General features: G+C 38.7%; 1 protein-coding gene and 1 long non-coding RNA gene across 7 annotated transcripts; one reads left to right on the top strand and one right to left on the bottom strand.

Annotated features, from left to right (window-relative positions):
- Positions 1-110: 110 nt before the first annotated feature.
- On the bottom strand, positions 111-27,129 carry CPSF6 (cleavage and polyadenylation specific factor 6). 6 transcript variants are annotated; one of them, XM_083399786.1, is made up of 11 exons: positions 26,926-27,129; positions 22,886-23,095; positions 22,237-22,340; positions 21,579-21,724; positions 20,978-21,151; positions 19,926-20,421; positions 17,913-18,005; positions 16,630-16,745; positions 15,348-15,501; positions 13,987-14,179; positions 111-4,883 (listed from the first exon to the last, which is right to left on the bottom strand). In XM_083399786.1, the coding sequence occupies exons 1-10, from the start codon at positions 26,983-26,985 to the stop codon at positions 13,990-13,992; spliced, it is 1,743 nt and encodes a 580-aa protein (XP_083255912.1). In that variant the 5' UTR covers positions 26,986-27,129; the 3' UTR covers positions 111-4,883; positions 13,987-13,989. The 6 variants fall into 6 exon arrangements, with proteins under 6 accessions (XP_083255912.1, XP_083255914.1, XP_083255913.1 ...); XM_083399788.1 differs by having other exon boundaries at positions 13,987-14,176; XM_083399787.1 differs by having other exon boundaries at positions 111-4,917; positions 26,926-27,093.
- LOC310658282 lies at positions 6,150-13,175 on the top strand. The gene is made up of 2 exons (XR_014502178.1): positions 6,150-7,436; positions 7,482-13,175. It is a non-coding gene; the product is annotated as an uncharacterized lncRNA (long non-coding RNA).
- Positions 27,130-27,890: the final 761 nt, after the last annotated feature.

The following is a 27,890-nucleotide window of genomic DNA, read 5'->3' as shown; positions in this document are numbered from 1 at the left end:
AGTAAGAACCGCTTCATATTTCACAACCACAATCTTATTAAATACTGTACACTTTAATTTTTTAAAACGCCATATACTTCGCATAAACATAATACAAGGCAGACTTAAGCTTTCATAAAAATGCACTTTATTTTTCTTCAATACAAGGTAACTTCTTTTGCAGTTTAAAGACCAATAAATGGTTGGACAGCAAATTTCTAATAGTTGCCTAAAGACTGGAAGGAAAGGTAATTTAATTTAAAATATATGGAAGTGAAAAGAATTTTGACAAGCCAAAGTTTGAGATGGAGTTGGCATTTTTAAAAATAAAAAATCACATATGCTAATGTGAAAGGACACCCTCCTCTTACCTTCTGAAGACATTTGAGTGTCCAGAAACTCAACACTACCAAGATGTTCTTTGAGCCTTCAGGTATTAGAAAGCCATTGCCCATTAAAAAAAAAGGTTTGCTTGCATACCAATAAACCTAAAACCTGTAATGTAAGCAACTGTTTACAAACTATAGCAAATGGTATTATTATTCTTTATTTGCAAGTACACATTTGGGCAAAACGTAATGTAGTGAAACCCAACCAAAATCACGTAAAAATCTTTAAGGGAACATAGTTGTTCCACAGGCACTCTGGAAAATAAAACACTGACAAAAATGAATTTTAAATGCAATACACTTGCAATGAATAAACATAAACCACTGTATTACATTTATAAAGTCAATCAGAAAAAAACCATTAATGTGAAATTCATCCCCAAAGAAGTGTGTACAACATGCTACTCTCAGTGGTGACTTGGGTTAGTATTTTAGCTGAAGGTTTTGAAAATGATGCTTAGCATGTTCAAGTACTGAAGTGAGAAACTGTCTCTAATGTGGTGTCAGGAAACTCACCCATTTAATGCTACTTGTGTAAGACGAGATCACAGATGTGCCCAGATGTGCTTTAGTGCTAGATCCTCCTCCATTACAGCCAAATAGAATTTGGATGCTGAATGGGCTTTTGGATACAAGGGATGTCTCTAACACCAGTCATACTCAGAGAAGATTCATTGACATCAATGAACATTACTGATTTTTGGTCCATTAATTTGCAATGGGCCTACTCTTGAGTAGAGCTTTGGCTGGATACAACACAAAGTTTCTCAGCTGACAGAAACTAGATCACCTGATGATGGTTGACTAAACCTGGTTTTCAACTGGATATTGAGCCAAAAAGGCTTGAAAGCTAAGCTATTTAAATAGCACACAGTACATTATTATGGGCAGTGGCATTATTTTTGTTTCAAGTTAAAAGTTGACAACTACAAAGAGAGAGAGAGCAGCTTGAAATGAGATTCATGGATTCTAGGATATGTATGTGAGTGCTCCTGGGTGTGTATAAAATTATAAGGAGCACTAAAGTCCAATATATAAAATACTCCTAACATGTTAAAGGATCTTGCTTGTTTCCTCCCTTCTAAAAATCAGGTTTTTAATAATTTTCTTATTTTCAAAAACTCCAGTCTATTCTACTAACATGTTTCTCAGATTACTAAAAACTATGAATATTTCAAACATTAGAAAATTGTAAATTTTACAGAGGATGCTTAATGCTGTAACTTTTTAAAGCTGCATTTTAAGGCTATATGTTCTCTGCATCATTAAATACCTACCAAGTAAACAGTGTGACTAAGATCCTATATATAAAACTTGGAAAAGTTTGCTTAAACTGTACACAAGTGAAAAATGAAAGCTTGTCCAATATTTACATGGATTTTTTAACTGAAGTCAATCAATACACAGGACATTTAAAGCTCGCCTTTCATGTTATTGGAGAAAGCACTCAAATATACAACTAAATAGACAGTGAATAGTCAAAAGTTATTTTGGTTTGCAGTGCCAGTTGTAATTTCTAGTTAGTATCAGAAATAGCAACTTCTGCAACACTGCACAACATTGCAAACTTATATTACAATACCACTGTGGGCAGATGTCAGCACAACTATCCAGGAGGAGGCCACCAGTCAGATAATTTATTTTAAAATAGCTATTAATGCTGTCACTTTTATCTATTAAAACTATATACAGATTATTAAGTACCTCCTGAAATTTATTTACATTTTCTTAACAGAAACAGATTTAATATAGCCACCAAAGCCCACTGCAGTAGCAACCAAGACACTACTCAGATTTTAGTTTACTATCTGGTAACTATTTACAATATTATTTCATCAGGAGCATTGTTTATCAGGCTGGAGATAAATGCACAAACTTCTTTCTAGAGATTATCACAAGTAAAATGCTTTCACTTTTTTTGTCTAAACATCTTTGGACTCCTTTTTAAAAAAATTACTGAGAAAACTGAGAAGAGTTCTTGAGAAAACAAGTTTTACTCACAAGACAACTACTATGACTCTTTACTACTTACACAAGTTAAATGTTCAGCCTACACATATCAAAAAGTTATTTCATGGTTTGATTTTTGGCAGCTCCATTGCCAGCAATGGAAATCGCTATAGGAGAAAATGTAAGACAATGAATACACAACAGTATCTCCAGGGTTCATACAGAAAGCTAAATTATGACTTTAAATTATTTTAATTTTGGTTACTGAATATTTGAAATTACTACTCAAATAGCATTTGCACGCCTAACTTACCTGTTTTTCCTCCATCTTGAGCCATTTCCAGTACAATTTAATCCAGATTGTCTGCCCACATCCCAGCTAGTTAAAAGCAATTTCTTAGAGTTGGAACAACCACCCCAACATGGACATACAATAGCAAGGTACTGCAGCAACATCCAATTTCCTGATTATCTGGAGTTATCCATAGACAGAACTCACATTCATCCCTGCACAAAGCAAACAACCCCAATGCATACATTATCAGGTTTCGTAGGACTAAAAAGTCATGCAAATGAGAAATCCCTGATATTTTGCTTCACTTCACTTTGATTTCTGTGTATAATCAAACCCAAGAGTAAAATGAATTTAGGCGTTATTGTCAGATAAACAAGTTGTGTAAAGCATTGTGGGTTCAAAATAATATTTCAAAGTAAGCCCAACATCTCACATAAGAAACGTGGTAAATTAGGAAATCTATTAACAAAGTATGAATGGACCATAAGAAAACTTTCAGCGTACAAAATGGCTAATAGTTAAAATAACCATCTACTCCAGTTATTAAACACAAGTCAAACAATATTGGCCAGGAAAGAGTAAATCAGCTGCATTGACCTGAGCTCTGCAAATGTCAAGCGGATTCTTTCAACTATATAAATCTTTAGTTGTATTGGGATACAGCCTTTGAGACGGTAACTTGAGTGCTTCCATGTTTAGTAAGACACAAACAGTGTGATTTTATACATGTCTCTAAGGTCTGACTGATACACTGTGTCTTTGTTATACAGTTAAAATATTTTATATGTACACCTAAATAAGTAAAGTGGGAATGTGACGAACATGTTTGTAAACACATTTATTACACAAGTGCACTGGCTAGGAAGTTGGGATTGGTCACGGTTCTGTTAAGGGTATGCTTGATGGTAAACTTGAGTTTGATATTAAAACATGTAAAGTGGTCTTCATTTAATTTAATATCCAAGTATTCGTATACCACAAGTAATTTTACTGAGTATTACATGTCATAATGCTTCAAATATTTGATCAACAAACTTTTATAACTGTAACTGAAATAATTAGAAAGTAGGCAGGAACTAGCAAAATTTGGAAAAAAATATTTTTAAAAGAAAACAGTCTACAATCAAGCAACATGTGCTAAACCTATGATTAAAATGTGCTCTCTTTAGTTTGTGGGGTGCATTAGATCACAAACTATTTGTTAGGGCAAATTATTACACTATTAGTTATACAAGGGATACGTATGCACTTTCTTTTTATGGACAGGGAATTTTGTTGCTCAAAAAAGCTTATTTGAAATCTTGATTATTATTTTTAAGGAGAAACATTTTCTTCAGTTACTTAACTGGCATATATATCTAGGTACAGAATGACTAGTGTTCTAGAGGCAGGACACAGCATTAGCATTAAAAACTGTAAATTATTGCAGCATTATTTAAAAGTGGCCAATTGTATGCTTGAACCAAGTATTGAGTGTTGCATATTGCAACAGACAGGCTTCAGTAAACCAGAATTCAACTTCAGACTTCATATTCTTTAAAGAAAGTTCAGTCTATTTGAATTATTACAGAATGTTAATCTACAGTTTTTACAGATTTGCGCACCTTTCAGCAAATTCACAAGCCATCTATGCAAAAAAGCTACAAATTAAAATAAAATGTAACCATTATTCTAGTATCAATATCAAGTGTTTGACAACTGCTAATCATTCAGCAAATACAACAAGTTGATGCATATGCAAAAAATATGCTATGTTTTGTTAGAGACATTGTTATAACACCATTAAATATTGCTGAACACAAGACGCTCCCTGAGGTGTAAACATCAAATAACTTGGAACAGCTTTACACATCAGCCCCATTAAACAGTTTATTACAACACTACATCTATTGTAATCAGATTGATGCTCTTTACAGACATTATCATTTGAACATTTAAACAAGAACTACTATAAAAACAAGCATTTACTAGACTTTTTTCAATTGCTTGCACATTTTAATTGTCAAATGTATATAACCAGTAATAAAGTTGCAAAAAGCTATACGTTTTAAATCACACAGGTTCCTTCAAATAAAACAGCTAAGCAACATAAAAAGGTAAGAGAGCTACTGGTTACCATGTATGCAGATTTGCCTTATTCAGATCTATTCCTGTTCATTTTATCCATGAATCTTTACAGGCTCTGTTCGATCACAAGAAGCAAACTGCTGGACAAGCCTCTTTCCGTGAAGTTAAGTTTCTTGTCTGGTGAGGTGTTCCTCTTCCTTCAGCTGTAATGTGTCAAAATTTGTGATGTAGATTTTGCTACGTCCCACAGCAAACAAAAAATGTTGGTTTAACTATACATACACAAATCGTGCGCCAATTTCAGCATAATGGAAATGTAAATAATGAGACCGCTGCTACTGGCTCGAAAATAATCTAAACTACAGCTTTCAAGAAAGTAGTCCAAAAATTTACAGCAATGCAGAAAAAATTAATCATTGGCAGCATTCAGATGTCATGCTAAATCATTAGTTCAGCATGACATGAAAGTGTCTAGGTGAGCCTTAGACATGCATTTCTCCACTGGGAATAATAGTTCAGAAGAGTTCACTTTTGACCATGTGGTAGGGATTGGGGGGGGGGGGGAGAGTGTGCATGGGCCTGAGGCTTGCCTAGATTTATTCACATCACACTGAAGTGTGGTTTAGTTTGGCACCCAAGCACAGCCATTGATAACTACAGAAAATGTTCCATTTTACAAAACTAGTAAAGAGGAACATTTCCTCTGCTCAAAAATAAGAAAAAACAAAGAATAATGCGGTAGCCAAATTGGTGTATTACAATAGTTTTAGCTGATTTGTAAAATCATAAATGAAGCTATGCAACAGCTAAATAGCACACACAAAAACGTAAGCCAGAACTTTATCACAAAAATAAATTGTTACATTGATCTCACCCTTTTGTCCACATTCAGTATTGAATAACTAGTGGAAGCCAGAGAGGCAGCAAATAACAGATTCATATACTCAAATATAAATGTGAAAAAAAATAAGGGGGGTATGGCTGAGTTTGGTGCATGGCTGGAGGCAATGGGTGACCAGCTTATACTTGGTTAGAATCTCCATGAGGATGTTTATAACCAACAGCCACATTAGTGATTGCCATTCTTTGGAATGTTTAGACCAGTTCAAATACTGTCACCTTTTATAGCAAGAGATCTGTACAATTTCATCCTGTAACTATTAGCGTCTTTCTGTGCTTTGGAAGAGACATTGATGAAGTTTTCATGGGATGAAAGCTACACTAAAACCAATGACCAGGATCCAAAAAACTATTTTAGGCAAACCCAAGGGCTTCTTTATACATTTTTTTAAAAAACCACTTTGAGCTGCAGACCTCATGTTATAACACAAACATTTTTGAAATCTCCCTGTTTCCAAAGAAATTTGCCCCAGTGCACAAATGGTGATGTGGAGGCAGGAACCCAAGTTCAAAGCCACCTTTCAGAGTTCTTTGGATCCTGGCCAATAAGATTAAAGGAAGCTCCTACAGCAGTCATGCCCGCAGAGCCTTCCTTAAGAACATTATGCCAAAGATATGAGGAGGGGTAAACAGTTACGTATTAAAAACCATCAGGTTGAAGAATCAGAACTACTTATGTAAAAACCACAGTAAATAGATAATAGCTCATATGCACAAACATTACTCAGATAACTTTAAACATACATTTTCCATTCCCAACTTTATTTAGAAGCTAGCTCCACTAATTTCAATGGTGCTTACAACCCAAGTAAGAGTGCAGCCTTAAACTCTACGCACTCTTCCTCAGTGGTAAGCCATGCTGAACCCAATGGAACATACTTCCAAGAAATGGGTTTAGGATGATGCAAAACTTTTAATAACTACAACGCAGTAAGTAATTTTTCAGTGGTTCACATCTATTTCCAAAAGCTTTTAAAATAGCTTAAAATCAAATTTGCAAAGAAGCACATCAATAAGTCATTTCAAATTCAGGCATATTAATATAGTCAGAACATATAGCAGTATGCAGCTGTCATAAGGTCACCCTTAGGGGAAAAAAACTATTTAGATTAGAAAACAAATTTATGATAATAATGAGAACTTCAGAAGTTTTCCTCTTCCCACATACTGTTTTTAATAAAGTCTAGGCTATATAACTAATCAATATGCAGGATTAGGATAATTTCTTTAGTTTCTCAAGTATTCAGTAATGACTAAGTATTCTGCTTTTTGACATCACCAAATCCTTAGTTCTTTTAAAGCTGGCTTTTAACAGTAAGGCGAATCATATTGTTCTTCAGTAGCAGCCAACTGAAAAACAAGTTGGCAGTGCACTTCAGTTTCAGAAGAGTGAAATGACAGCTGCAAAACTGCATACTGGGATTTCCCACTCTTGCAACACTCTTATATTCTGTTGGTATTAAGTGTCTTTACTGCTTCTAAAGGAATTCTGAACAGGAAAAAAGAATGTCATTGTTGTACCATAATGTGCTATGTGTCTGTAGCAGTTTTCATTTGAGACAGTAAATACATTTTTAAATGACTGTCAATACAAGAAATTTTAGGTTTCATTATGTGGAAAGTATCTTAGGGATTATCATGAATTGATACACATTCTGTTCTTTAAAAGTATTTTAACATAAATAGGTTAGTGAAGACTTACTGAATTTCATTGCAGTAATCTATAATAGCTACACCCAAATGAATGGTATAATACAAAATAGGCTACAAGCATAAATTCTTTTTGCAGTGATTTAGACAAGGAGTTAATAGCTTTACATGAATATTGCTATTCAGTGAAGTTGTTCTAGTTTCCTGTTAAAATTATAAAAAAGCACCAATAACTTGATTTTTAATATGAGTTTTGTAGGAAACCAGTCTCCTTTCTTCACAAAGTATTGTCTCGTGTCTAAAAATCAAATTATAAATTTGAATTATAGAACATTTTAATTTACATTTTAATTGGGTGAATGTGTTCACAAGGTAACTTTTTCTCTGCTGTAATATGCAGATAGAAGCTGTAAAAGCAATGACCTTTTTTGCTATTCAAAGGGATGTGCAATCAACATCACTAAACAGCAATAAAACCCTAGCTACTCCTTTGAGTACCCAAGCAATCCTTATTACTAAATCACCTCAGTGAAGATATAAAAATAAGCTTGGTTTAGGAACTGGAAGTAAGATCACATGCATCTCCTCACCCCTCCCAGCCAATTCCTTGTCTTACATCAATTCCCCCCCCCCCCACTGTAATCTACGTTAGCAATGACCATTTGTAACACCAAACCTAGGTAAATGAATTATCCTTGTGCTCCAAAAGTCACCTGAGAACACTGATTAAATTAGGTTGTCAAAAATGAGTTGAAGAGTGTCCCCTGCACTGGCAACAATCTAAGTCTGTAGGCCAAATACAGAGAAGAGGCAGGGGAAAATTCATGCAAGGTGAAGGACACTGATGGCCCACACACAACCCCTAAACCTAGTTTATTTTTATATCTGCAGGAGAATGAATTTCCCTTTTACCTTATTCACTAAGTTCAAAGTCCATAGCTGTAAATCGAACTTCATACAAATGAGACTAACATTCATATTATAACACAAGAACTTGGGCTTGTATCCAATGCTACACCAGCGGCGTTCTGCTGGCACAATGGAACTTCTACTTCTCCTCAACCCCCAATCTGCTCTGGTGGGTCCCCTAACTCTCCAGATATGAGTTTGAGGGTGGGTGGGTGGGTATGGAGGGGACAGGTTAGAAAGAGAGACTTTGTTGTGTGACAGAAGTCCATTGCACCAGCAGAGATGCAGCGCTGGACACAAATCTTATTTTTAAATCATACACTGATGCAACAACTTGAAATTGCAAGTCAATATTCCGTGACTCTTTAGGTTTGCACTTTTATTTACAACAAGCTATTTTTCTAATAACTAGTCTTTCATATTTTGGCATCTCTCCCCCTGCAACTATTGTGCTTAATATGTGTATCAGTCTAACCTTAACACTCAACAGCATTTTAGGGGTGTATGGGGAAATGCATTCAACCAATTCCCCAACTGCTTAAGCTTTTATAAAACCATTATCTTATTACTCAATTTATTAACGAGACACAGCAAAAAAATTATTAACTAGGCACAGTAAAAACTATCAATTTAGTGTTGTGTGTTCCAAGTGAAAAAATGTGCTAATCTGCCTAATAAATTTGGATCACAGTTCTGAAGCTACTTCCACTTACTCTCGTAACAGGAATTTTTGCAGATTTGTAGCATTACAATACATTTAGTCAGAAATGCACATTATTTAAACCCTTAGTCATGACAACCCAGTTCAATGCACAAAAATACTCTCATTAAGGGTTTGCTATAAAAGCCATTTTCCCTTTTGCATATGTCACAATTTAGTTATAGTCTACTTTATATATATATGTTCACACTGAGGCATGACAAAGACTAGTATAACTCAGACTGCAACAAGTAAAATGGTGAATACACAAGTTTCTTTGTTAAAAAAAACAAAACACAATTTGTTCTCAAACCACAATAAACAAGAGTTTCAGGCCAGGTCACTTCCCAAATAAAATTTTCCCAACAACTTCAATACCCTGCCATCACAAAAATTAAGCCACTTCAAACCAGAAAGGATTGAGGGTCTTCAATACAGCTTCTTGTACATCTACTGAACAAAGTAATTTGTACTAACTAACGATTATGAAAAACAGACAATGAGGAAACTGGATTTTCATGAAGCCCATAACACAAACTTAACAGCAAATTTTAACACGTTGGGGATTATGCACTATACCAGTAAGTACTTATTTATTTCACAATTAACACTAAAAAATTGTCAGAAATGGTAGGTGGTTTTATCTGCATAATGAATTATTTACTGTGCAAATGCAATTTGTAACCTATGAGCTCCAAATAGCAGCAGTGCAATCAATACTATAAATAAATGTGTTACAGCAAAAATGATGTTAACCATATGGCCTCCTACAATGAGTTTCAAAAAACAATGCAAGTTTCAAATACAAATAGCAACATGTATTTTAGGAATGAGGATTTTTAAAACCAAGGAAAATATTCTGGATTATAACAGGGAGAAAGAGAAACATAGCCCTTGCTGTTTTGTCACTTTGCAAATAAACCTTTCTAACCTTTTTAGAATAATCACTGTCTCTTTAAAAAGCGGCAGTAATACAGTGGTACCTCGGGTTAAGAAGTTAATTCGTTCTGGAGGTCTGTATCGACTAGTCCAGCAGAGGTGCCCATCTATATAAAAGTAGGACTTACTAGTCTCATGAACAGAAACTTCCTCATAATATTGTTGCATTCATTTGATTCACAACATATAATTGCCCTATTTCAATGCCTTAATGTGTATAGAGTGCATGCACAGTGCAAAGTGGGACTGGAGTGGTGTGACCTTCACTGCTTGTTTTTGAGAGGCTGGGATCTCAGAGATTCGACCTATGGGCATAGATTTCATACCTGCATAATGTCCAATGAGTGGATGGAAGGCGGGCTCAGGAAAGGTAAACCATGTTCACAAACACTACATATTTTCAACACACATCACAGGGTGTGAACAGGAGCATTCACTCAATTAACTCTCATGAACACAGACTTGTAACAATATTTTTTTCAGTATTCTTACTACACATATAAAAGACAGCTTGTGAACACACTTAAAAAAGAACAACAAATCACTTTTTATACAAACCGGCCTCTTGGTTGGCACGCTAAAACAACTCTTAGCATTTGAAGAGTTTTGCTTATGGTGGTTTGAGAACAGAATACAGAAAAGTGTTATGTCAAAAAAGGGGCTCAAACTCAACATACAGGTCAATCAACATTAGGGTGCTTCAATCTTTTTCAATTCCATACCACTCGACTTTGACTTTAAAAACTTTCATAACCACAAATTAACAAATAGTATGTAGCATTTAGACTTCTAAAAACTGACAGTTTAGCTGATGTATTATTTTATTCACACCAGAGCCTAAGATCAATCATTATGAATTTCCTACAGAAGAGCACTTGCTTAGGATAAAGCATGAGATCAGTATGTACCTTATCGCATGTGATTATTTAGTTTTCATGTCTGAAGCAGTCCTAAGATTGTTACTGTTCTATCGCTACACATTCAACCTTTGCTGCTAACGTTTGCTCTAAATATGACCCAACACAAACATGTTCATGATCTGCTTGTGGTTTGCACATAAGTTGCCAAAATTTCTAGCAGATCAGTACAAGAAAATAGGTACATCTGAAAATATTCACAATTTTCTTGTACTTTTATACTGACATTATACAAAAGACGTAACAAAAAATGATAAGAGTTTCATGAACACGTTCAAAATAACCCAATAGCTAGAAATATGTTGTCAATTCACACATCATGAAGTATAAGCATATTAAAGGAAGAGAAACCCCACTATGGGATCATTCAGTGCACCATTCAATAACCACCAAACAAGAAGGATGGAATGGTACATCTGATTTCAGAGATTCAGCTCATCTCTATGAATATACTAAGTGAGGGTGACAATGGATTGGATCCAATATATTCTGAGGGAAAACAACATGCATTTGCACTGTTCCAGGGACTTTCTTGCAAAAGAAGTAGGGCAAAACTTCTCACAGTGCTCCCCAATGTGACTGATCAAAATATCTGACTGTTCCACTACAGATAAAATTTAGTGAATTGCTACAAATATTCAACAATAAATTCTACTTCGGGTTGGATTTGGAGAAATGTGTAAATAATGGGGCTGGTGGAAGATGACCTCTCCACCCTCTGCCACCCCCCACCCCAGGCTCCCCTGCCAGTTGTGGGATATTTTGCAATGGAACAGGTTGTGGCGTGGGGGGCAGAGAGGAAAGAGGGAGCCCAGTAATCTGGGCAGAAGTAACCTTCATAAGCAAGAGCTCCCACTTACAAAGTCATCTCTGCCTGTTTTTTGGACATTCCTTCTTTGATCCCAGCTTGTCATGCTAGAACTCACCCCATTCAGTGAAGACCCTTGACCCCTTCCCACAAGGGGTGGGCTGGAAGCTTCCACCAGCTATGATACATGGACATTTCTCTGGATTCAACCGTTCATAAACTACCTTCACATCATTCACCAATTCAACAAATAATAGGGAGAAAAGTTATGTCATTCTGCTGCCAGAAGCACAGTATATCTACTTAAATCTTTAGTCACTAGAGAACACAGACAATAGTTCATCAGATTATAGCAATAAAGTGACTAGCCTGCACAACAGTGTCTAGGTTTAAAGGGGCATAGATGTGGGTAAAAATCAAATTATGATTTTTAAATTGTCACCTTTACCCTTCCAACGTTATAAAAGTATAATCTTTAAGACAGTGTAATGGAATTTTAGATGAACATACAAATTGGAATGGAAAGTTGTATCTCTCACATAAGTAGTGAAAAATAAACCTTATAAGCTTAACTGTGTGTTTGTGTGTGTCTATAAAAGTAAATTAAGCTAACTGTTCTATGGTCACCTCAGAATATGACTGTTTCCTCAACTTTCTTTATATTAATTTTGCACCATATAGCACAGATTGTACAAGTACAATAAGTACATGAAATTTAAAGCTTTGCCCAAAATAAACATCTACAACAGAACACAGGTTTTACTTTACAGAAACAAAAGACCATTTTAAGGAACAGATTCTTTTTTTTTACAGTGATGTGATTAAAACACAACACTTCATTTAAATCCTATCTCCTTTTAGCAGACATTTAGCATCCCAATGTCTTTTCAAATCAAAATCAAATACTGCTTATTTTGTTATGGGACCAATTTGACTTATATCCATCTGTGTAGCATACAAGTACACAAACATGAAAATGTATCTATTCCAAAACAAAACCCAACACTGCTTTAGGGTTTTAACATTCCACGGTTCTTCAATCACCCTCACAATACCCTAGTATTCATGCAAATTAATTCCTCCAGAGTTAAAAGATTGGGACATCAAATTTTATGCTTAGAAATGATGGTGTATACTGGTCTGTGACTGTGAAGGTAATTTCATATTTCTGGCACTGATTTCTAAACAGGTAACGCATTCTTTTGGTTTTAAGTGTCTGTGATAAGAACTCCCATCATCAAATTGAAGATTCCCATTGTTACCATATGGGCAATGTAATCACTGATAATAACCAAAGAAAATGTATTCTGTCTTAACAGTTACATTAAGAGTTAATGAGAAAATAGTATAAAATAGTAATTTCAGCTTCATGTTAGTTATAAAACTCAAAGGACAGAAAATATTTTAGACCAATTATAAAACTTATTCAAAACTATTATGTTTCCCTTTTAACTGACACTTAGGCCAGGATCCAAAGCTATACTTTAGAAGTCCAGTGGGATTTTTGTTTTTCTTTTAAAAGCAAACCACCCTTACCATAAAAAGGGCTTGCCATATCACATTAGGAGGCTACTGTAACAAGAAAGAAATTCAAAGCTACTCCCCCTTGGAAATGCATTAGTATTTTCCTTTGAATCTTGGTACTAGGCTTTCCAATAAAAAAAATACAAAACAGCTAGAACTTCATTCAATATCTATTAATTTGAATATGCAACTGTATAACCTGCATTCTGGAAACTACAGTTAAGAGGAACAGGAAACCCTAGCGTAACAGCCACACCTAAGGTCTGAATACGTGGGTTTGATGTATATTGTGGGCAACTGAAAATGGGCTATGATCCATGTGTTAAATAATCCATAAAGTTGAGATATACAGGAATTTAGGTACCGATTACACAATTTGTGTAATCTTATTTCCTCTGACTATGATTAATATAAAACAAAGGCCAAATGCTTGGATTAAAGCAATTTAAAATAGACTTGTGGACTAACTATGTGATTCTGTTTCAAATAATGCAGCACCTCATAGGACTATATACTAGATTCCACTATCAGTGCAATGTCACAACATGTTGCACTACAATAGTGGCGGCAATTTACCCCAGTCACTAGTGCCATCAAAAACCTTCCCAGTAGGCACCTTTGGCATGTTGTTACCATGCAAAGATATATGTAGGCAAGACCACTGTGCTAAATGGTACCTCAAAGCCTGAAAGAAAGTTCATGTAAATTTGAACTGCTAAATTTAATGAGTACCAGGCTGCCATTAAAACAGCAAAATCACACAAACACATTTCACACACCAGAAGGTATTTCTTCAGTTAGCAAAGGGAGGGAGAGAGAAGAGAAATGACAAGATATTAACACTTACCTGAATATAACATCAATACCAGGAAAGTGTTCAATATAACATACCACAAACCTTTATTCTATAAAACTATAAAAAGTTTTTAAAAGCCTCATTAAAAGATGAATATACCTACCTCTTAACGATGACGATACTCCCGTTCTCTATCGCGCTCTCTGTCGCGGTCTCTATCGCGATCACGATGTCTCTCACGTTCACGGCTTCTTTCCCGGTAATAATCATCATGACGATCTCTGCTACGAGATTTGTGGCGCCGGCTCTTCTCTCTTGACCTGCTGTGGTCTCTCTCTCTTGATCGCTCACGTCTTCTAAAAGGAATTACTTCATTAATTCTCTCAAAATGCAACATTTTGCTGCAATAAACACAACACACTGAATTTGTTTACTTCCTTGGGTATGAAGAACCCTGTCTCAATACAAAGAAATTGTTTAGATGAACTCTGGCAATTAGGTTCACTGTGATATTATCATCAAGTAATAGTTCTGCTGCTAATGTTTATATGATTTCATGACTTTTATTCTATTTTTGCCTTTTAAATCTCGAAGCTACGTTAGGAGCCTTTGCAAAGCCAAAAGGCAGGACAGAAAATTCCTTTAATGATAGTGTGGTACAGGTGTACAGAATTGAAATTTATTCCATTCCAAGTCCAGCTGATGTTCAAGATAATGGAATTTCTATGCTTTTCCTACTCTTAACTTTCCTACCAGCTGTTGTAATTTGAGTCGCTCCTTGATAAAAGTCACTTTAAGAACTTACAATGGTTTTTTCAACAGTTTAATTAGGTTTTAAGATACTGTGAAGTTGTTCAACTGTGGTTTCATTAGAAACTAACCTTCCAATTACATCTGCATTTTCCTAACCATGAAATTAAGCTTTACAAAAACTAGAGCAACATCAAGTTAATTATTTTAAGTGATATCCGAGACACACACTGAATAGGCTCACTAAAATCCATAGACTTACCGTATTTTTCACCCCACAGGACGCACCTTTTCCCCTCCAAAAATGAAGGGGAAATGTGTGTGCGTCCTATGGGGCGAATGCAGGCTTTCGCTGAAGCCTGGAGAGCGAGAGGCATCGGTGCGCACCGACCCCTCTCGCTCTCCAGGATTCCCGCAGATCTCCGCAAGCTGTGGGAGCCTGCGCCGGGCTCCCGCTGCTTGTGGAGAGTTACCTGCAGGAGCCCTGCCGTGGGCTCCCGCTGCTTGTGGAGAGTTGCCTGTTCTGGGGGCTGGGGTCGGGGGAAGCTTGGGCTTCCCCCGCCCCAGCCCCACGCCTGGGGGGGAAATAAATTTTTCCCCTTTATTTCCCCCCCAAAAAACTAGGTGCGCCTTATGGGACGGTGCGTCCTATAGGGCGAAAAATACGGTAAGTACATTGCATGACTTAAATAGGTCATTTCCCTAATATAGCCCCACAACTCTTATCTGGAACTTTATTCAAAACTTTCCCCCATTTTTATACAAAAGGTTTACCTTGACCCAGAACCATAAGACTTGGACTCAATTCCATGGAGGCAATCTTGCAGAGAGCTAATAAGTACTTTGCAACGATCATCAGCAGATACTTTGGACTGTTTAATTAATGAAATTGCAGTCACCAAGGTTTCTATAGCACTTCCATACTCCGCTGAAAATTGATAAAACAATGTGAACGAACAGTTTAATTAATCCTTAACATCAGAATATCCCTTCCCTTTGTCCACCCTTCTTCAACTGTTCAAACATAGATTGTTCAACTTCATACTGACCTGGTCCGCACATTACAATAGGCCACAGTTTAAAAATAAACTACGGTTTAATGTGAACGAGTAGTTCAAAAGTTCCCATGACACCCTTCCCCTACGTCCTCAGCTGCCATGCCACAGACAAAACAACTAAACTCTTTTGACTTGTCACATTGCCTAAACTTAGGATCATGGTTTGTTTCTCTCTGAATGAACCACAAGCAACATGACAAGCCAAACACTTGCTTGTTTCATCTGTGATGCAGCTGTAGCAAAAGTGGGAAAGAGGAATGCCACAGGAACTTCCGAGCAGCGTGTACAAGCATGCTGCTTGTTCATATTAAACCACAGTTTCAAATGATGGTTTAATGTAATGGGTGAGCTAGACTACTATAGCAGGAGGCTAATATGACTAAATAGTCCTCCATACAGTATGTGACCATCTACATTAGAAAAAATAGAATGGAAAAGTGTTCTTGCTCTAGCATTTTCATTATATACTACTTTTCTCTGTGTACTTCGTTTTTTGGTAGGGGAGCATTCAATTATGCAGGCCCCACATTCAGTCGGAAGTGGTATAAACCACACATTTACTGCTGTTTGAAGGATCTAGGCACATGCTCTATATCAGACCTTTCCAATTCCAAAAGGAAGTGCTCAGGTGGCATTCATAACTAAAGTAAGCTACAATAATGTCAATAATCAGCAAAAGAAAGCAAAGCTACAAACCAGCTATAGAAAAATAGCCCATAAAGCTAAGAAAAGTATTATTTTAAGCAACAGATAGTTAAAAGTGTGCTGAAAGGGTAATCTTTTAGCTGATGGCAGAACACTAAGATAAGGGAGAGGAATTAACGTCCAATGGCAGTGAATTCACTTTCTGGGTGCTCCCAACACCTGTATTTTAGAAAGTGGAAACACACAGAAGGGCTTCATCAGATTATTTTAGTGGATAGGCATATGTATGTATGCATGCATGCAGAGAAAGTCCTAGATATCACATCAGACAATCATAAAGAAAATATACTGACCAGCACTTGCATCTGATACAGCTCTTGAAATGGCACTGCTAGAGATAGCTCTGTTTCTATTCATGATTTCTTCAAATTCTGCTTCACTTAAAGGCGTCCTTGCAGCATCTATTTCTCTGCAAACACACACAAGTTCAAAACATTTACCTCCAGCGAGTTTGGGAAGTACAACTGTTTTAACAATTCTAGTATGCAATTTTAAGCAAAACAACAAATCAGAGGAAGCTTTTTCTAAACCAAGATATTTACAATGCAAAACCTGCAGGCTAGAGAGAAAAAGTACACTACCACAGCAGCAACAACTCTGTTATTAGTGTGAAATGTCAGATAATCTACTTATGTTCTGCTTTCCATCTTCAGAAAGCTCCAACAGATAATTACAAATCTGTCAAGCATGTATATGTATCACTGAGGCAGAGAGATCTGTAGCCTGCTCAAATCAGTAAATGAGTCTTTCAAAGAGTTCTGTCCTCAACATATACTCTAATCTGTCATAGTGAACATAATGAATAAATGTTGCCAAGCATTAAGAATGCTCTGTTCTCTAAAGATATTCATGCTTTTAACATAAGCATAATGTGCCAGTAGTTAACTATTTACTTAACTGAAGTTAGTGACAGAAATATACTTATTCTGCTTATGCCCCCTTGAGCAACATCTGCCAGTCTTTGCTTTAAACAGAACATCTGGAGAATGACAACAAGACTAGAGAAGGCCTTTCTCCTCCTACAGGCACCTCTACTATGCCTCAGGATGTACCACCCAACTTTCTCCTCCAGTTTCTTTGTGGCACACACTAATCTAGATAATGTAATATATTTGACTGAAGCTAGAAAGGAAGTCATGCCTTAGGATGAGATTTTAATCTTTGCTGGTGGTAACCAGTTGCTGTTCACCTGCTGATGGAAGACATCTGCCAGATGAATGGGAAGGAAATTAATTATCAGCCAGTCTTCAATTCACCAACCCTCTGAAGAAGATGGGGAGGCAGCAGCTCTAAGGAGTGAGGAGGAATTGCCAAAAGCTGCCTCTCTTCCTGTTCTGCTGATGGATACCTCCAGTCAGCAGGGGAACACCAACTGGACTATGTTCTCCATATTCCTTCCAGCACTATAAAATTATATGGCTTTACGTGCTTTTAAGAAATGTTTTCTTGCGAGTGTTAGTTCTTTTGGTAGAAAGAAAATGCAGAATGATAAGCAATGCTATCCTCTTAAGAGCAAGAAGTGGATCAAGATCCTATAGCTGATTTAGCATAAGAGGAAATGTCTAAAAATTCATACCTCCCTGCGTTTTGAGTATTATTTTTCGTTTGTCTCCAATACAATGGCATATGTAATTGTTCTCTTATGGGCATGTTATTTCCAGTGAAACGCCTATGATATATAATTGACAATTTAAATATAGTTATGGACTGTAGTTGAGATCATCATGAAAATATTGGACATTATGTGCAGAGATTCTACTTCTGCTTTCAACCCCCTCAGCCCTCCCTTGTTTATTAGAGTATTATCTTGATATACAAAATATTAAAAAGTTTGGTTTTATAAACTATGGGTTCTCAGCATAGTCTTCCAAGTTATTATGCCAAATGCTCTAAATTTCTAAAAAGCTGAATGATAACATTTTAAATTTTAGACAGTAATTCCATGAACCAATTAACAAAGCTAGAAACAATGTTCTCAAGTAAAAGACTAGGAAGGTTATTTGACAAAAAAATTATCCCAACAAAGCCTCTGTTATATGCCACAACATGCAAGTAGATTCTTATATATCACAATCTATCAACGTCTAAAAATGTGGTATAACATGAACATAAGACAAACAGCAACAAAGGGAAATTAGCAGCAAAGGGTAAGCCAACAGGAGTTTATTATGTAAGTCTGGAAAAGAAAAGGTGGATGTAGACAACTGATACAGCAGCTGACATTAAGGTCATCATGGGATTTCTAAGCATTTCACCCATAATGATAACTTGCAAGTTGAGTGAAGACACAGAATTTAACTATCTCCTGAATAAAACTTGATCAACAATCGGGGTTCCTCTTTCAGTTAAAAAACAACTCAATGATTCCTCATATTGTCTGCCATCTGATATGGTTGTCTGAATCCATCAGAGTAGTCATACAAAGATTACTCTAGGTCACTGGAGGTGCAAGGAAGATGCAGGTTAAGCAGAAAGTAAAGCAGGACATCTCAAGCTGACGCACAGAGTGTTTTCTTATCAGAGACCAAAATTTGTTCATTTAAAAGAACGTACATTTATATTAATCTTTACACTGTGATTTACTTTAAAGGAACTACATTGCAACTTTCAGCTGGTGAAGAAAACTTGAATAGCTGAACATTAAAAAGTTAATTATACATACACATACACACACAGGCATGGGGAGCTTACAAACGTAGCATTTGTTTAAAGACATAAAAGAAGCCACCAATGAAAACAAAATGAAACAAATACTGTACATAGCTGATGGAAATGAGGAAGGTCTAAGTACTGTTTTTAAAACACTGGTTCTCAAACTGTGCAGTCACCCACACCCCTTGGGAGTTCACAAAACACCTGCAGGGGAGAACATAGGATTGGATCTGAAGCCTTCTTTCCTTTGTCAGTCAAGATGTTGGTAGGCTAAATATCCTTTAGCAAAGGATACATTTTGCACTGGATTTGTGAGCATGATTTGGCAAAAGCTGCTGCTATGTTCCAATGATGCTTTCTTGGGGTGTAGCAATCATATAGTCGTACCTTGGAAGCTGAACAGAATCCTTGGAAGTTGAACAGAATCCGTTCGACTTCCAAAATGTTCAGAAAACAAAGGGCAGCTTCTGCAGCCAATCGGAAGCCACAGAAGGCCTGTTGGATGTTTGCAAACTGGAACACTCACTTCCGGGTTTGCGGCGTTTGGGAGCCAAAATGTCTGAGTACCAAGGTGTTTGGGATCCAAGGTAAGACTGTATATTGTTCTATTCTGTTTCCTAACGCCTGGGTTGGATCAGTTCTCCACTTCACAGATCTTTGCACACAGCAGCAAGCTACGTACACTGCAGTAATCAATCATCTCTATACGGTCTGTTGTGGAACTGATGGTTTTTGGGCCCCTAGAAAGCATGCATTCATAAGAGGGGAGCCAAGCTCAAAACATTTAAGGAACACTGGTTTAATGGTATTCCCACATTTGAGAAACACTTTTCTGATGTGACCTTACTTCCTTGAAGGAAATCAAGCCTCCTTCTTAAGACTCTTGAAGCGTTTTTAAAGAGGAATAAAGATGCTATCAATGAGGAAAGCAACTCACCTGCCTGGTGGACCATAATCACCTCTGTCATAAGGTGGAGGCCGGCCATATGGGTCTGAAGGTGGTGGACCACGGCTGTCTGATGTAGGTATGCCACTGTTGGCTGGCGGGGGGAAGAAAGCTGGATTCACGTGTGGAGCTGGTGGGGGAGCACCTGGTGGAGGCCCAGGTAAGTGAGGAGGAGGAGCCAATGTCAGGGGCGGCCCTAGTGGACCAGGTGGACGAGGGGGGAAAGGACCTGGAGGTGGAGGAGGGCCCTGTTGTGGGGGTGGAGGACCTGGTGGAGGACCATAGCCTGGAACTGGAGGCGGAGGGCCAGGGGGAAGTGGGCCCAGTGGAGGTTGACCAAAGGGTTGCCCAGGAAACAGAACTGGAGGAGGGGGACGGTCACCACGATTAGGGGGACCCGTTAATGGAGGAGGTAGAACCTGGCCAGGTGGAGGAGGACCTGGAGGGCCTGGAGGACCTAGGGGTGGACGTGGAGGTGTCTGTCCAGCTAAATGGGAAGGAAGAAAGAAAGAATAATGCCTTCTACTACTTCTAGCAAAACTTTCTCCAAATTTACAGAAACATTTGTAAAGAGCATTGAGAAAGCTTACTTGGCATATGGATATGAATATTAAATATAACAAGAATCCACGTTATCAAATAATCTGGCAATTCTCATGGTGGAAAGGTAAGAGGTGTCATCTACCCCATCTACCTGCATTCCACAACACGCCAATGATAAAAACTACCATAGGTTTTTAATGTTTTACAATAAAGCTTATAACTTTTGAGTATAGACTTAGGGGAGAGAGGGACTAATGAAAATGTCCAATATTGCAGCAACAATAATCAACAAAACTAACACTATACACTTGTGGTTCTGATTTATTATAGTGTTCTTTTATACTGTGTGTGTTTTAACAAGTTTTTTTTATTCAGTATAGAATGTATGTCAATATAAAATAATCCTACTGTCCAGAAACAAAGTGCAGTAACTGGCAAGTCAAATTTCAGTATCTTCAACTATACATAAAGGCAGCAATGTATAGCACAAAATATTTTACCTGGAAAAGGTGGTGGGGGTCCTCCTGGTCCAGCTGGTCCAGGAAATCTATCCCCTCCTGGAAGGGCGCCTGGAAAACGACCCCTCCCTCTGTTACTTGGTGGAAACGTTGCCCGTGAACTACCTCCAGGAGGACCAGCTTTGCCTTCACCAGACATCTGGCCTGACTGTGTAGCTGAAAGAAGAAAACAAAAGTGTTCAATATACAACACCTGGCTTATTTTTATGCTGTTCTTATATTTTATTATATTTATGCTTTCGTTAGCTAGTTTGAATAGGTCCAGGATTCACCAGTTACATGATGCTTTATCAATGTGATGTTTCAAATGTATAGGAACTCAAATTAGCTGGCATCATTCATGTTTTTATCACTAAAAAAATAAGTAGTACTAGAGAAAGTAAGATCCATGTCTTTCAACTATATTCTTTAAAAGTCTACAGAATCTATAGTTTGAGCAGCATTTCAGTAAACCAAGCCTTAGTCAGCAGATTCTCAGCACTTAATAGCCAAATACAAACACATCCACAATTGCAAAATGGTAATTTCTCCGTCCAAAACATGCTCTTTCACTTCACTGTGAGTAGCTGGGACCAACACTTACTTTTTCTGGACTGCAGCTCAAATTGACTCAGAAACTGCTTATTACAAGGAGTAACAACAGGGTTTTGACCATGCAATTCTCGTTTAGGCAACAGATCCATTAGTTTTTTGGACGATGCCTCAGATCCCACACCTACAAGAGCAAACCTGAAAAGAAATAGATGGGGGAATTATGTATGGTGGTTATGGGGCCCTGAGAAAGTGTCACTCAACTGAAATGTTTTACAATAATTTAAGAAGGAAGACTTAAGAGTCAGTTTTTGATTCAAGAATTACCTAATTCCCCCACCCCCAAATAAGCAAACTGTAATAGGCTACCATACATTTCCTAATAATTTACTCTGTGAAGTGTAACCCTCATTTACTATTAGCAAGACACCCCAAACCTTCTAGCAAACCAGCTTTCATTTTTGTCTCTTAAGCCTGCTTTCATGCCTTACTCAGAACCAGTTGCTTCACCAATTCCTTTTCTTGACCAACACAGTCTCAGCTTCCTTTATGGTCTATCCAGTTAAACTCACTACTCCTCCCTTAAATCTTGTTCTAGTCCTGTCCCATCTTCTTAAGCTACATTCTCTCAAGCAAAAAAACAGTGTCCTGTACAGCCTGTCACACTGTAGAACAGAAATGGGAATTATGAATTTAAACAAAATTCTTACCCCTTAGATTGGCCATTAGCTCGGTTTTCAAAAAATTTTATCTCCAAAATATCATTTACACCAAGTGAATGAACTGCTTCAGTTAAATCTTCATCTGTGGTCCACTGGAAAATATTTGTAATTGAAATCTCATTTCTGAACATAATAGCAAAAACAAAATAGAAGCAAAGCCACATCCAAAAAATCATTCATTATCACTTTTCCACTGCACTATTCAAGGGAACAGATAATACAGCAGACGCTAAGTGCATCTGATGCATATGATATAAAAGCTTTTTTTAAGCTAAGTTGGTTTGACTTATTGTTTTCTAAAGTTACTGGAAAGATTCCTAATGCTCAGTGATATAATTCAGCAAATTATGTTTAAAATAAGCAAAGAATTTGTTAATTTACATAGACTTTAAGAAGCAATGATTACAAACTCAAAAGTCCACTTTACACTCATTACCTACAGCAAAAGAGAAAGGGTCACAGCTCAGTGGTAGACAATATGCATGCAAAACATTCAGGCAGGCCTGGGAAACATGTCTGTCTGAAGCCTCTGAGGGCTGCACCTAATCCAGACAATAGTGAACTAGATAGGTCAATGGTCTGAGTTAATGCAGTTTCTTACAATTCCTATTGCAGCAGTAACTAGCGGAACACTTACCCAAGTAAGATTCCCAATGTACAATGCAATTCTCTTTCCTGTATACGTGTAGACAACATTTGGTGCTGATCCTTTGCCTACATCATCTCCAACAGATGGTGGGAGAGAGTCCATATAATCACGATCCTCTGGAGCATCGCCGTTATTGGCAGATGGAGAGATGACGTCGTCATACAGATCTATTTGATCATGCCCACCATACTCAGCCTCCTAGAAGACAGGGGTCATTGAATGTCATACTTTTAGTTCATTTTTTCTGGAGAGGCTTGAATAGAACTTGATTTATTTATTTATTTATTTATTTGTATTTATATACAGTGGTGCCCCGCAAGACGAATGCCTCGCAAGACGGAAAACCCGCTAGACGAAATGGTTTTCTGTTTTGGAGGTGCTTTGCAGGATGAATTTCTCTATGGGCTTGCTTCGCAAGACGAAAATGTCTTGCGATTCCTGGGGTTTTTTTCCGCTCCCCATCCCCTTTTTCTAAGGCACTAAGCTGCTAATAGCCTTTTAGCAGCTAATCCGCTAATCCCTTAAGCCTTTAATAGCCGCTAAACCGCTAATAGCGCTAATCCGCTAATGGGCTTGCTTCGCAAGACGAAAAAACCGCTAGACGAACTGATTCTTTTCGTCTTGCGAGGCACCACTGTACCATACCTTCAGAATATTTATTCCAGTGTAGTATATATTACATTAAAAAAAAACAGTAAAATATTCAACAATTAAAAATACCAATTAACAAATAATACAAGTAAAATATAAATTAACAAAGAGTGAAAACTTCATTTCCAGTGTTTAAAAAACACAGCACCTTGAAGCTAGAGGTAACTGAAGTCAACAAAACAGTACTAAACCAAAAGAATTAAATCTATTAATCCAATGAATCTCCTACTCATCGCAATAACCAATACAGCCTAATAGAATCGCTCAAAAAATTACACAGAACTCTAGAGTTTATAGTTCATTACACATGTCAAAGAGGCCATTGCATTAAAAGGTGTTAATTACTAAAGCACCACTGTTATCTTTTATTCATTTTTCACAGGCTCAATGTGGCTTACACCAATTTCATCAAAAATCTTTCTCTGGCCTCCAGAGGGCTCAATCTGAGAAACTTGTATCTAAGAGCCCAACTACACAGGATGATTTTTCCCTAAGTTTTCGGGGTTTTTACAAAGTAGCCAAAAGTAGCTTTAAACTTTGGTAGAAGACTTGAAGGGGTCATCCTCTGCCAATGGCTTGCTAGCTCAGTGGAAAAGTACAGTGGATCCATTTTTTCTCCCAAATATATGAGGAAACAGCGCACACCCACCCACCTACACCCATGCATGCACGCACCCACACACGCCTCCTCTTTCCATTATTGTCATGACTACTTTCTAAGTTTTGGTGAACTGCAGTTTGCTAAGTGTGATGAGACAGATGACAAAGAGACCTATTATGTCTGCAATAGTGTAAATGAGAGGTGTAGATGCTACAACGGATGCAAATGTGTGCAGTGAACTTCAAAAACAATGTTCAATTTGCATTTCAATTTAGACAGCCAGATTACCTGATGATGACACATGAATACAGTATAGCATCTCACTGAGCAACAAATACACATACACCTCCTGCACAGATTTTTTTGGGGGTGGGGGAACAATTTATATGTACTTCCACATTACCATATGTCCATAAAGAAAGCTATGTGACCCTTTCTTTACAAAATTAAAAACAGTGAGACCACAAAGTTGAGCTTTCTATGTGATGGCTCCTACATCATGAAATGCTTTCCACACAATTTTTTTTGCTCGTCTCTCCTTGCTATGGTCTTCTGCCACCAAGTAAAACTGGCTTTTTCAAAGTGCATTTCTTGGTGCCTGAACGGATTAATATTCAACTACTATATTGCTTTTAGTTAGCCAAAGAAGTTTTAGCTGGCTGAGTCGGTACAGTTTTATTAATATTTTATGCATAATAGTTACTCTGATTTAAATTGTGTACAACTTCAAGTGATTGACAGCACAGAATGTATTACCAAATTAAAAACAGAAAAATAGAATTGCAGTAGTATACACTTCTAGAACTTCTAAAAGGGTGTTTCATCACCTCACATATAAACAGATGTCATAAATTGACTATAAATTTAAATTTATAAATTTTAAGAAGAAGCAAAGCTATGTCCCCTCCAGCACATCATTTTTACATTTAATAAAGCCCTCCAGGAGTTTGAGAGCCAAGGTCAGGTATGAGGATCCAGAAGCCTTCACAAGTATTAGAAACTCCCCAATTCAGACATTTGCCCTCCAATTCACGAAGGACTTTAACCTCTGTATTGATGACACACTGGAGGGATCGGACGTTTCAGTGTCCCCTTGCTTCTCCTCACATTTGCTTCTACCTGAGGAGTCTGAACACATAAATAAGGCCAAGGACTCCAATCCAATGGAGTATGTCAGTTCCACAAGCTCAGAACACTAGTTCACCTACACTCCCTTCAGGTCTTCAGTACATATAGAAGGAGGGGGAAGGAACAGGTGCACTTGCTCTATGACCCACCACCTGGGTTGTATGTTTCCATCACCAACTCCATCAGTTGGATAGTGATTGATGTAGGGAGCCTCCTGTCCCCATAGAGGTTTCTTGCACATTTTAGAACTCTGGATTTTCCAGGGTTCTAAATAACGCAGGAATCCTCAAGGAGGACAGGGGGCTCCCCACTTTGAACAGAGCAACTGGAATGCAAATAGGGGGCAGACCTAGCATATTCATCCATGTAGTGCCCCTCCCTTTACAAAACACAACTACAGTACCTGTAATAACATGAAAAGATCAGCCTTTGAATGTAAAAAAATAACTCAAGTTACTTTTCCCCTTTCGTACAATTAGTTTCACCAGTTAACTTTTTTAATCCATCGCCAGCAGAAACGAAAACTAAAAAGTTTGAAACATCATTGAAATATGGGAGAAAACAAAGAATATGCTTTTAAAAGAAGGCACAAGAACTACTCCAAAAGAAATAGCATAGAAATGCATTCTAGAAACACTTCCTTGCTCAATGTGAGTCTTTTCAAAATCTCCACAATACTCTTTTGAGGCTACATAAGAGAATAAGGACAAAAATGGGTGAACAGATGACTACGCAGAATGGTGGAAGCGAAACCAAACCTTCCAGCATCAAATAGCATACTCAGTGAACTGGATGCGTCTCTACACTGATTGGCAAAACAGTTACGGGACAGAAACAACTCTCTACTTTTTTGTCTTACTGCCCCATTTCTCATAGACTTCACAGGAAGAAAAACCTCTGCCATTTTCTAAGCTTGTAAAAAACACAAACATATAGCCTTCAACAACCTGTGCAAACCGAGCTACTAAATGTTGAAAGCGCAACGTCTGCCGTACCGTCACGCGTGTTGATCAGGAAACTGAAAAGAGGCGCGAAGGGAGGCTGTGCTGCGAAGCACCTTTCGAGGGAACTGCTTCCCCTCTCCCTCGGCGCCCTGGGCTTCTCGGAAGCCTCGTTGCCGGCGCTCCGACCGAGCCTTCCCGGAGGAGGCTAAACATCTTGTCACGCCTCCCCATCGCAGCCTCCTCCTGGGGGAAGCGGCTGCTGCCTGTGTCGGAGCCGCTGGGCTCCGGGCTCCCTCCTCCTCCTCCTCCTCCCGAGGGGGGAAAGTGGGCAACAACCAACAGCGCTGCAGGAGGCTCCGTCTCCGGGCTCATTGTTTTCCAGCGCCTGAGGCCTCGCAGGGGAGGGAGAGGAGGCGGAGGCGGCGGCGACGCGCACTCAAAGCTGGGCCGCGCCCCCTCCCTCGGCCCTTCTCTTCTTCCACACGAGCTCCCCCCCCCCCCCCGCCCCACTCGCGAGCGCGCCAGGCGGGAAAGCGGCAGAGGCCTCTCGGCGAGCGCCGCAGACAACAATGGCGGCGGCTTCCCTCCGCTGGGCCGAGGCCTGCAGCGAGCGCAGCCAGTCAGAGCCTCCCTCTCTCTCCCTCCCTCACAGCCCAGCCAGGCCTCCCCGCCGGCCTCCTCCTCGGCCCCCGGAGTCTCTCTACCTGGTTGAATTCCTCTCCCACATCGGCGTAGATATCTATGTGGTCCACGCCGTCCGCCATATTCCGCCTCCTCCTCCTCCCCGCCTCCCCGCCGCGGCCGAAAGCCCCGCCCGGCTCTACAGCTGCCGCAGCCTGCCGCCGCCGCCGCCGCCACAGAGGAGGGGGCTTAGCGCAGGGAGCGACGTGAGACGTCACTTCCGGACGCGAACCCGCGGAAACTTCCGGCGGGTAAACTGCGCACTAGCAGCGCGTCCCCCCTCGCTGCCACGCCCGCTGTGGGGGCGGGGCCTGCTTGGGTCGTGAAAACCCCTTCAGAGCAAACGAGGGGCTATATTTCCCCACTCTTCTGATTCGTCAGCGGTTGGGAGGCAGGTTCCTTAAAAACAAAGTGGGGGGCGGGTGGTGTCTCCTATACCGTGCCCAGTCGTGGAGCTGGAGTTGCCAATATATATATAACGGTCTGACTCGAGGTACTTTTCTGTCTGCCTAATTTATATATATTTATATTTATATATATATATCCCCCCTCGGGAGGAGGAGGAGGATATTTATACACACACGCACACACACATATATATATATATAGTGTTGGTGTTTTGTGTGTGTGTATATATGTGTGTGTGTGTGTGTGTGTGTATTAGGCAGACAGAAAAGTACCTCGAGTCAGAGCGTTGGCCACCTTGCTCAGTAGACTCTGCAATGGCTGGCCGTTTGCAAACAGGAGTGTTTCACAGACCTTACCTGGAATGAACCCGGGACCTTCTGCTTGCGGAGCATGTGCTCTAGTAGCGAACTGTTGGCCCTTCCCTTATTTCCCAGCTGGAGATTTGCTGGAGCAAATCGGAGGCAGTGTTAGAGCAGATCATGCAACGTTCGGAGGAGTCAGCTGCTGGATCAGACCTCCCTGTTGGCACACGGAAGAGAAAGAGAAGGCGCTTTCTTGTTCGAGAACTGCGGCTCCAGAA

The sequence above is a fragment of the Podarcis tiliguerta genome (assembly GCF_965153285.1).
Source record: "Podarcis tiliguerta genome assembly, chromosome: 10".
Classification (NCBI taxonomy): Eukaryota; Metazoa; Chordata; class Lepidosauria; order Squamata; family Lacertidae; genus Podarcis; species Podarcis tiliguerta.
This window is presented reverse-complemented; position numbering and strand designations above follow the sequence as displayed.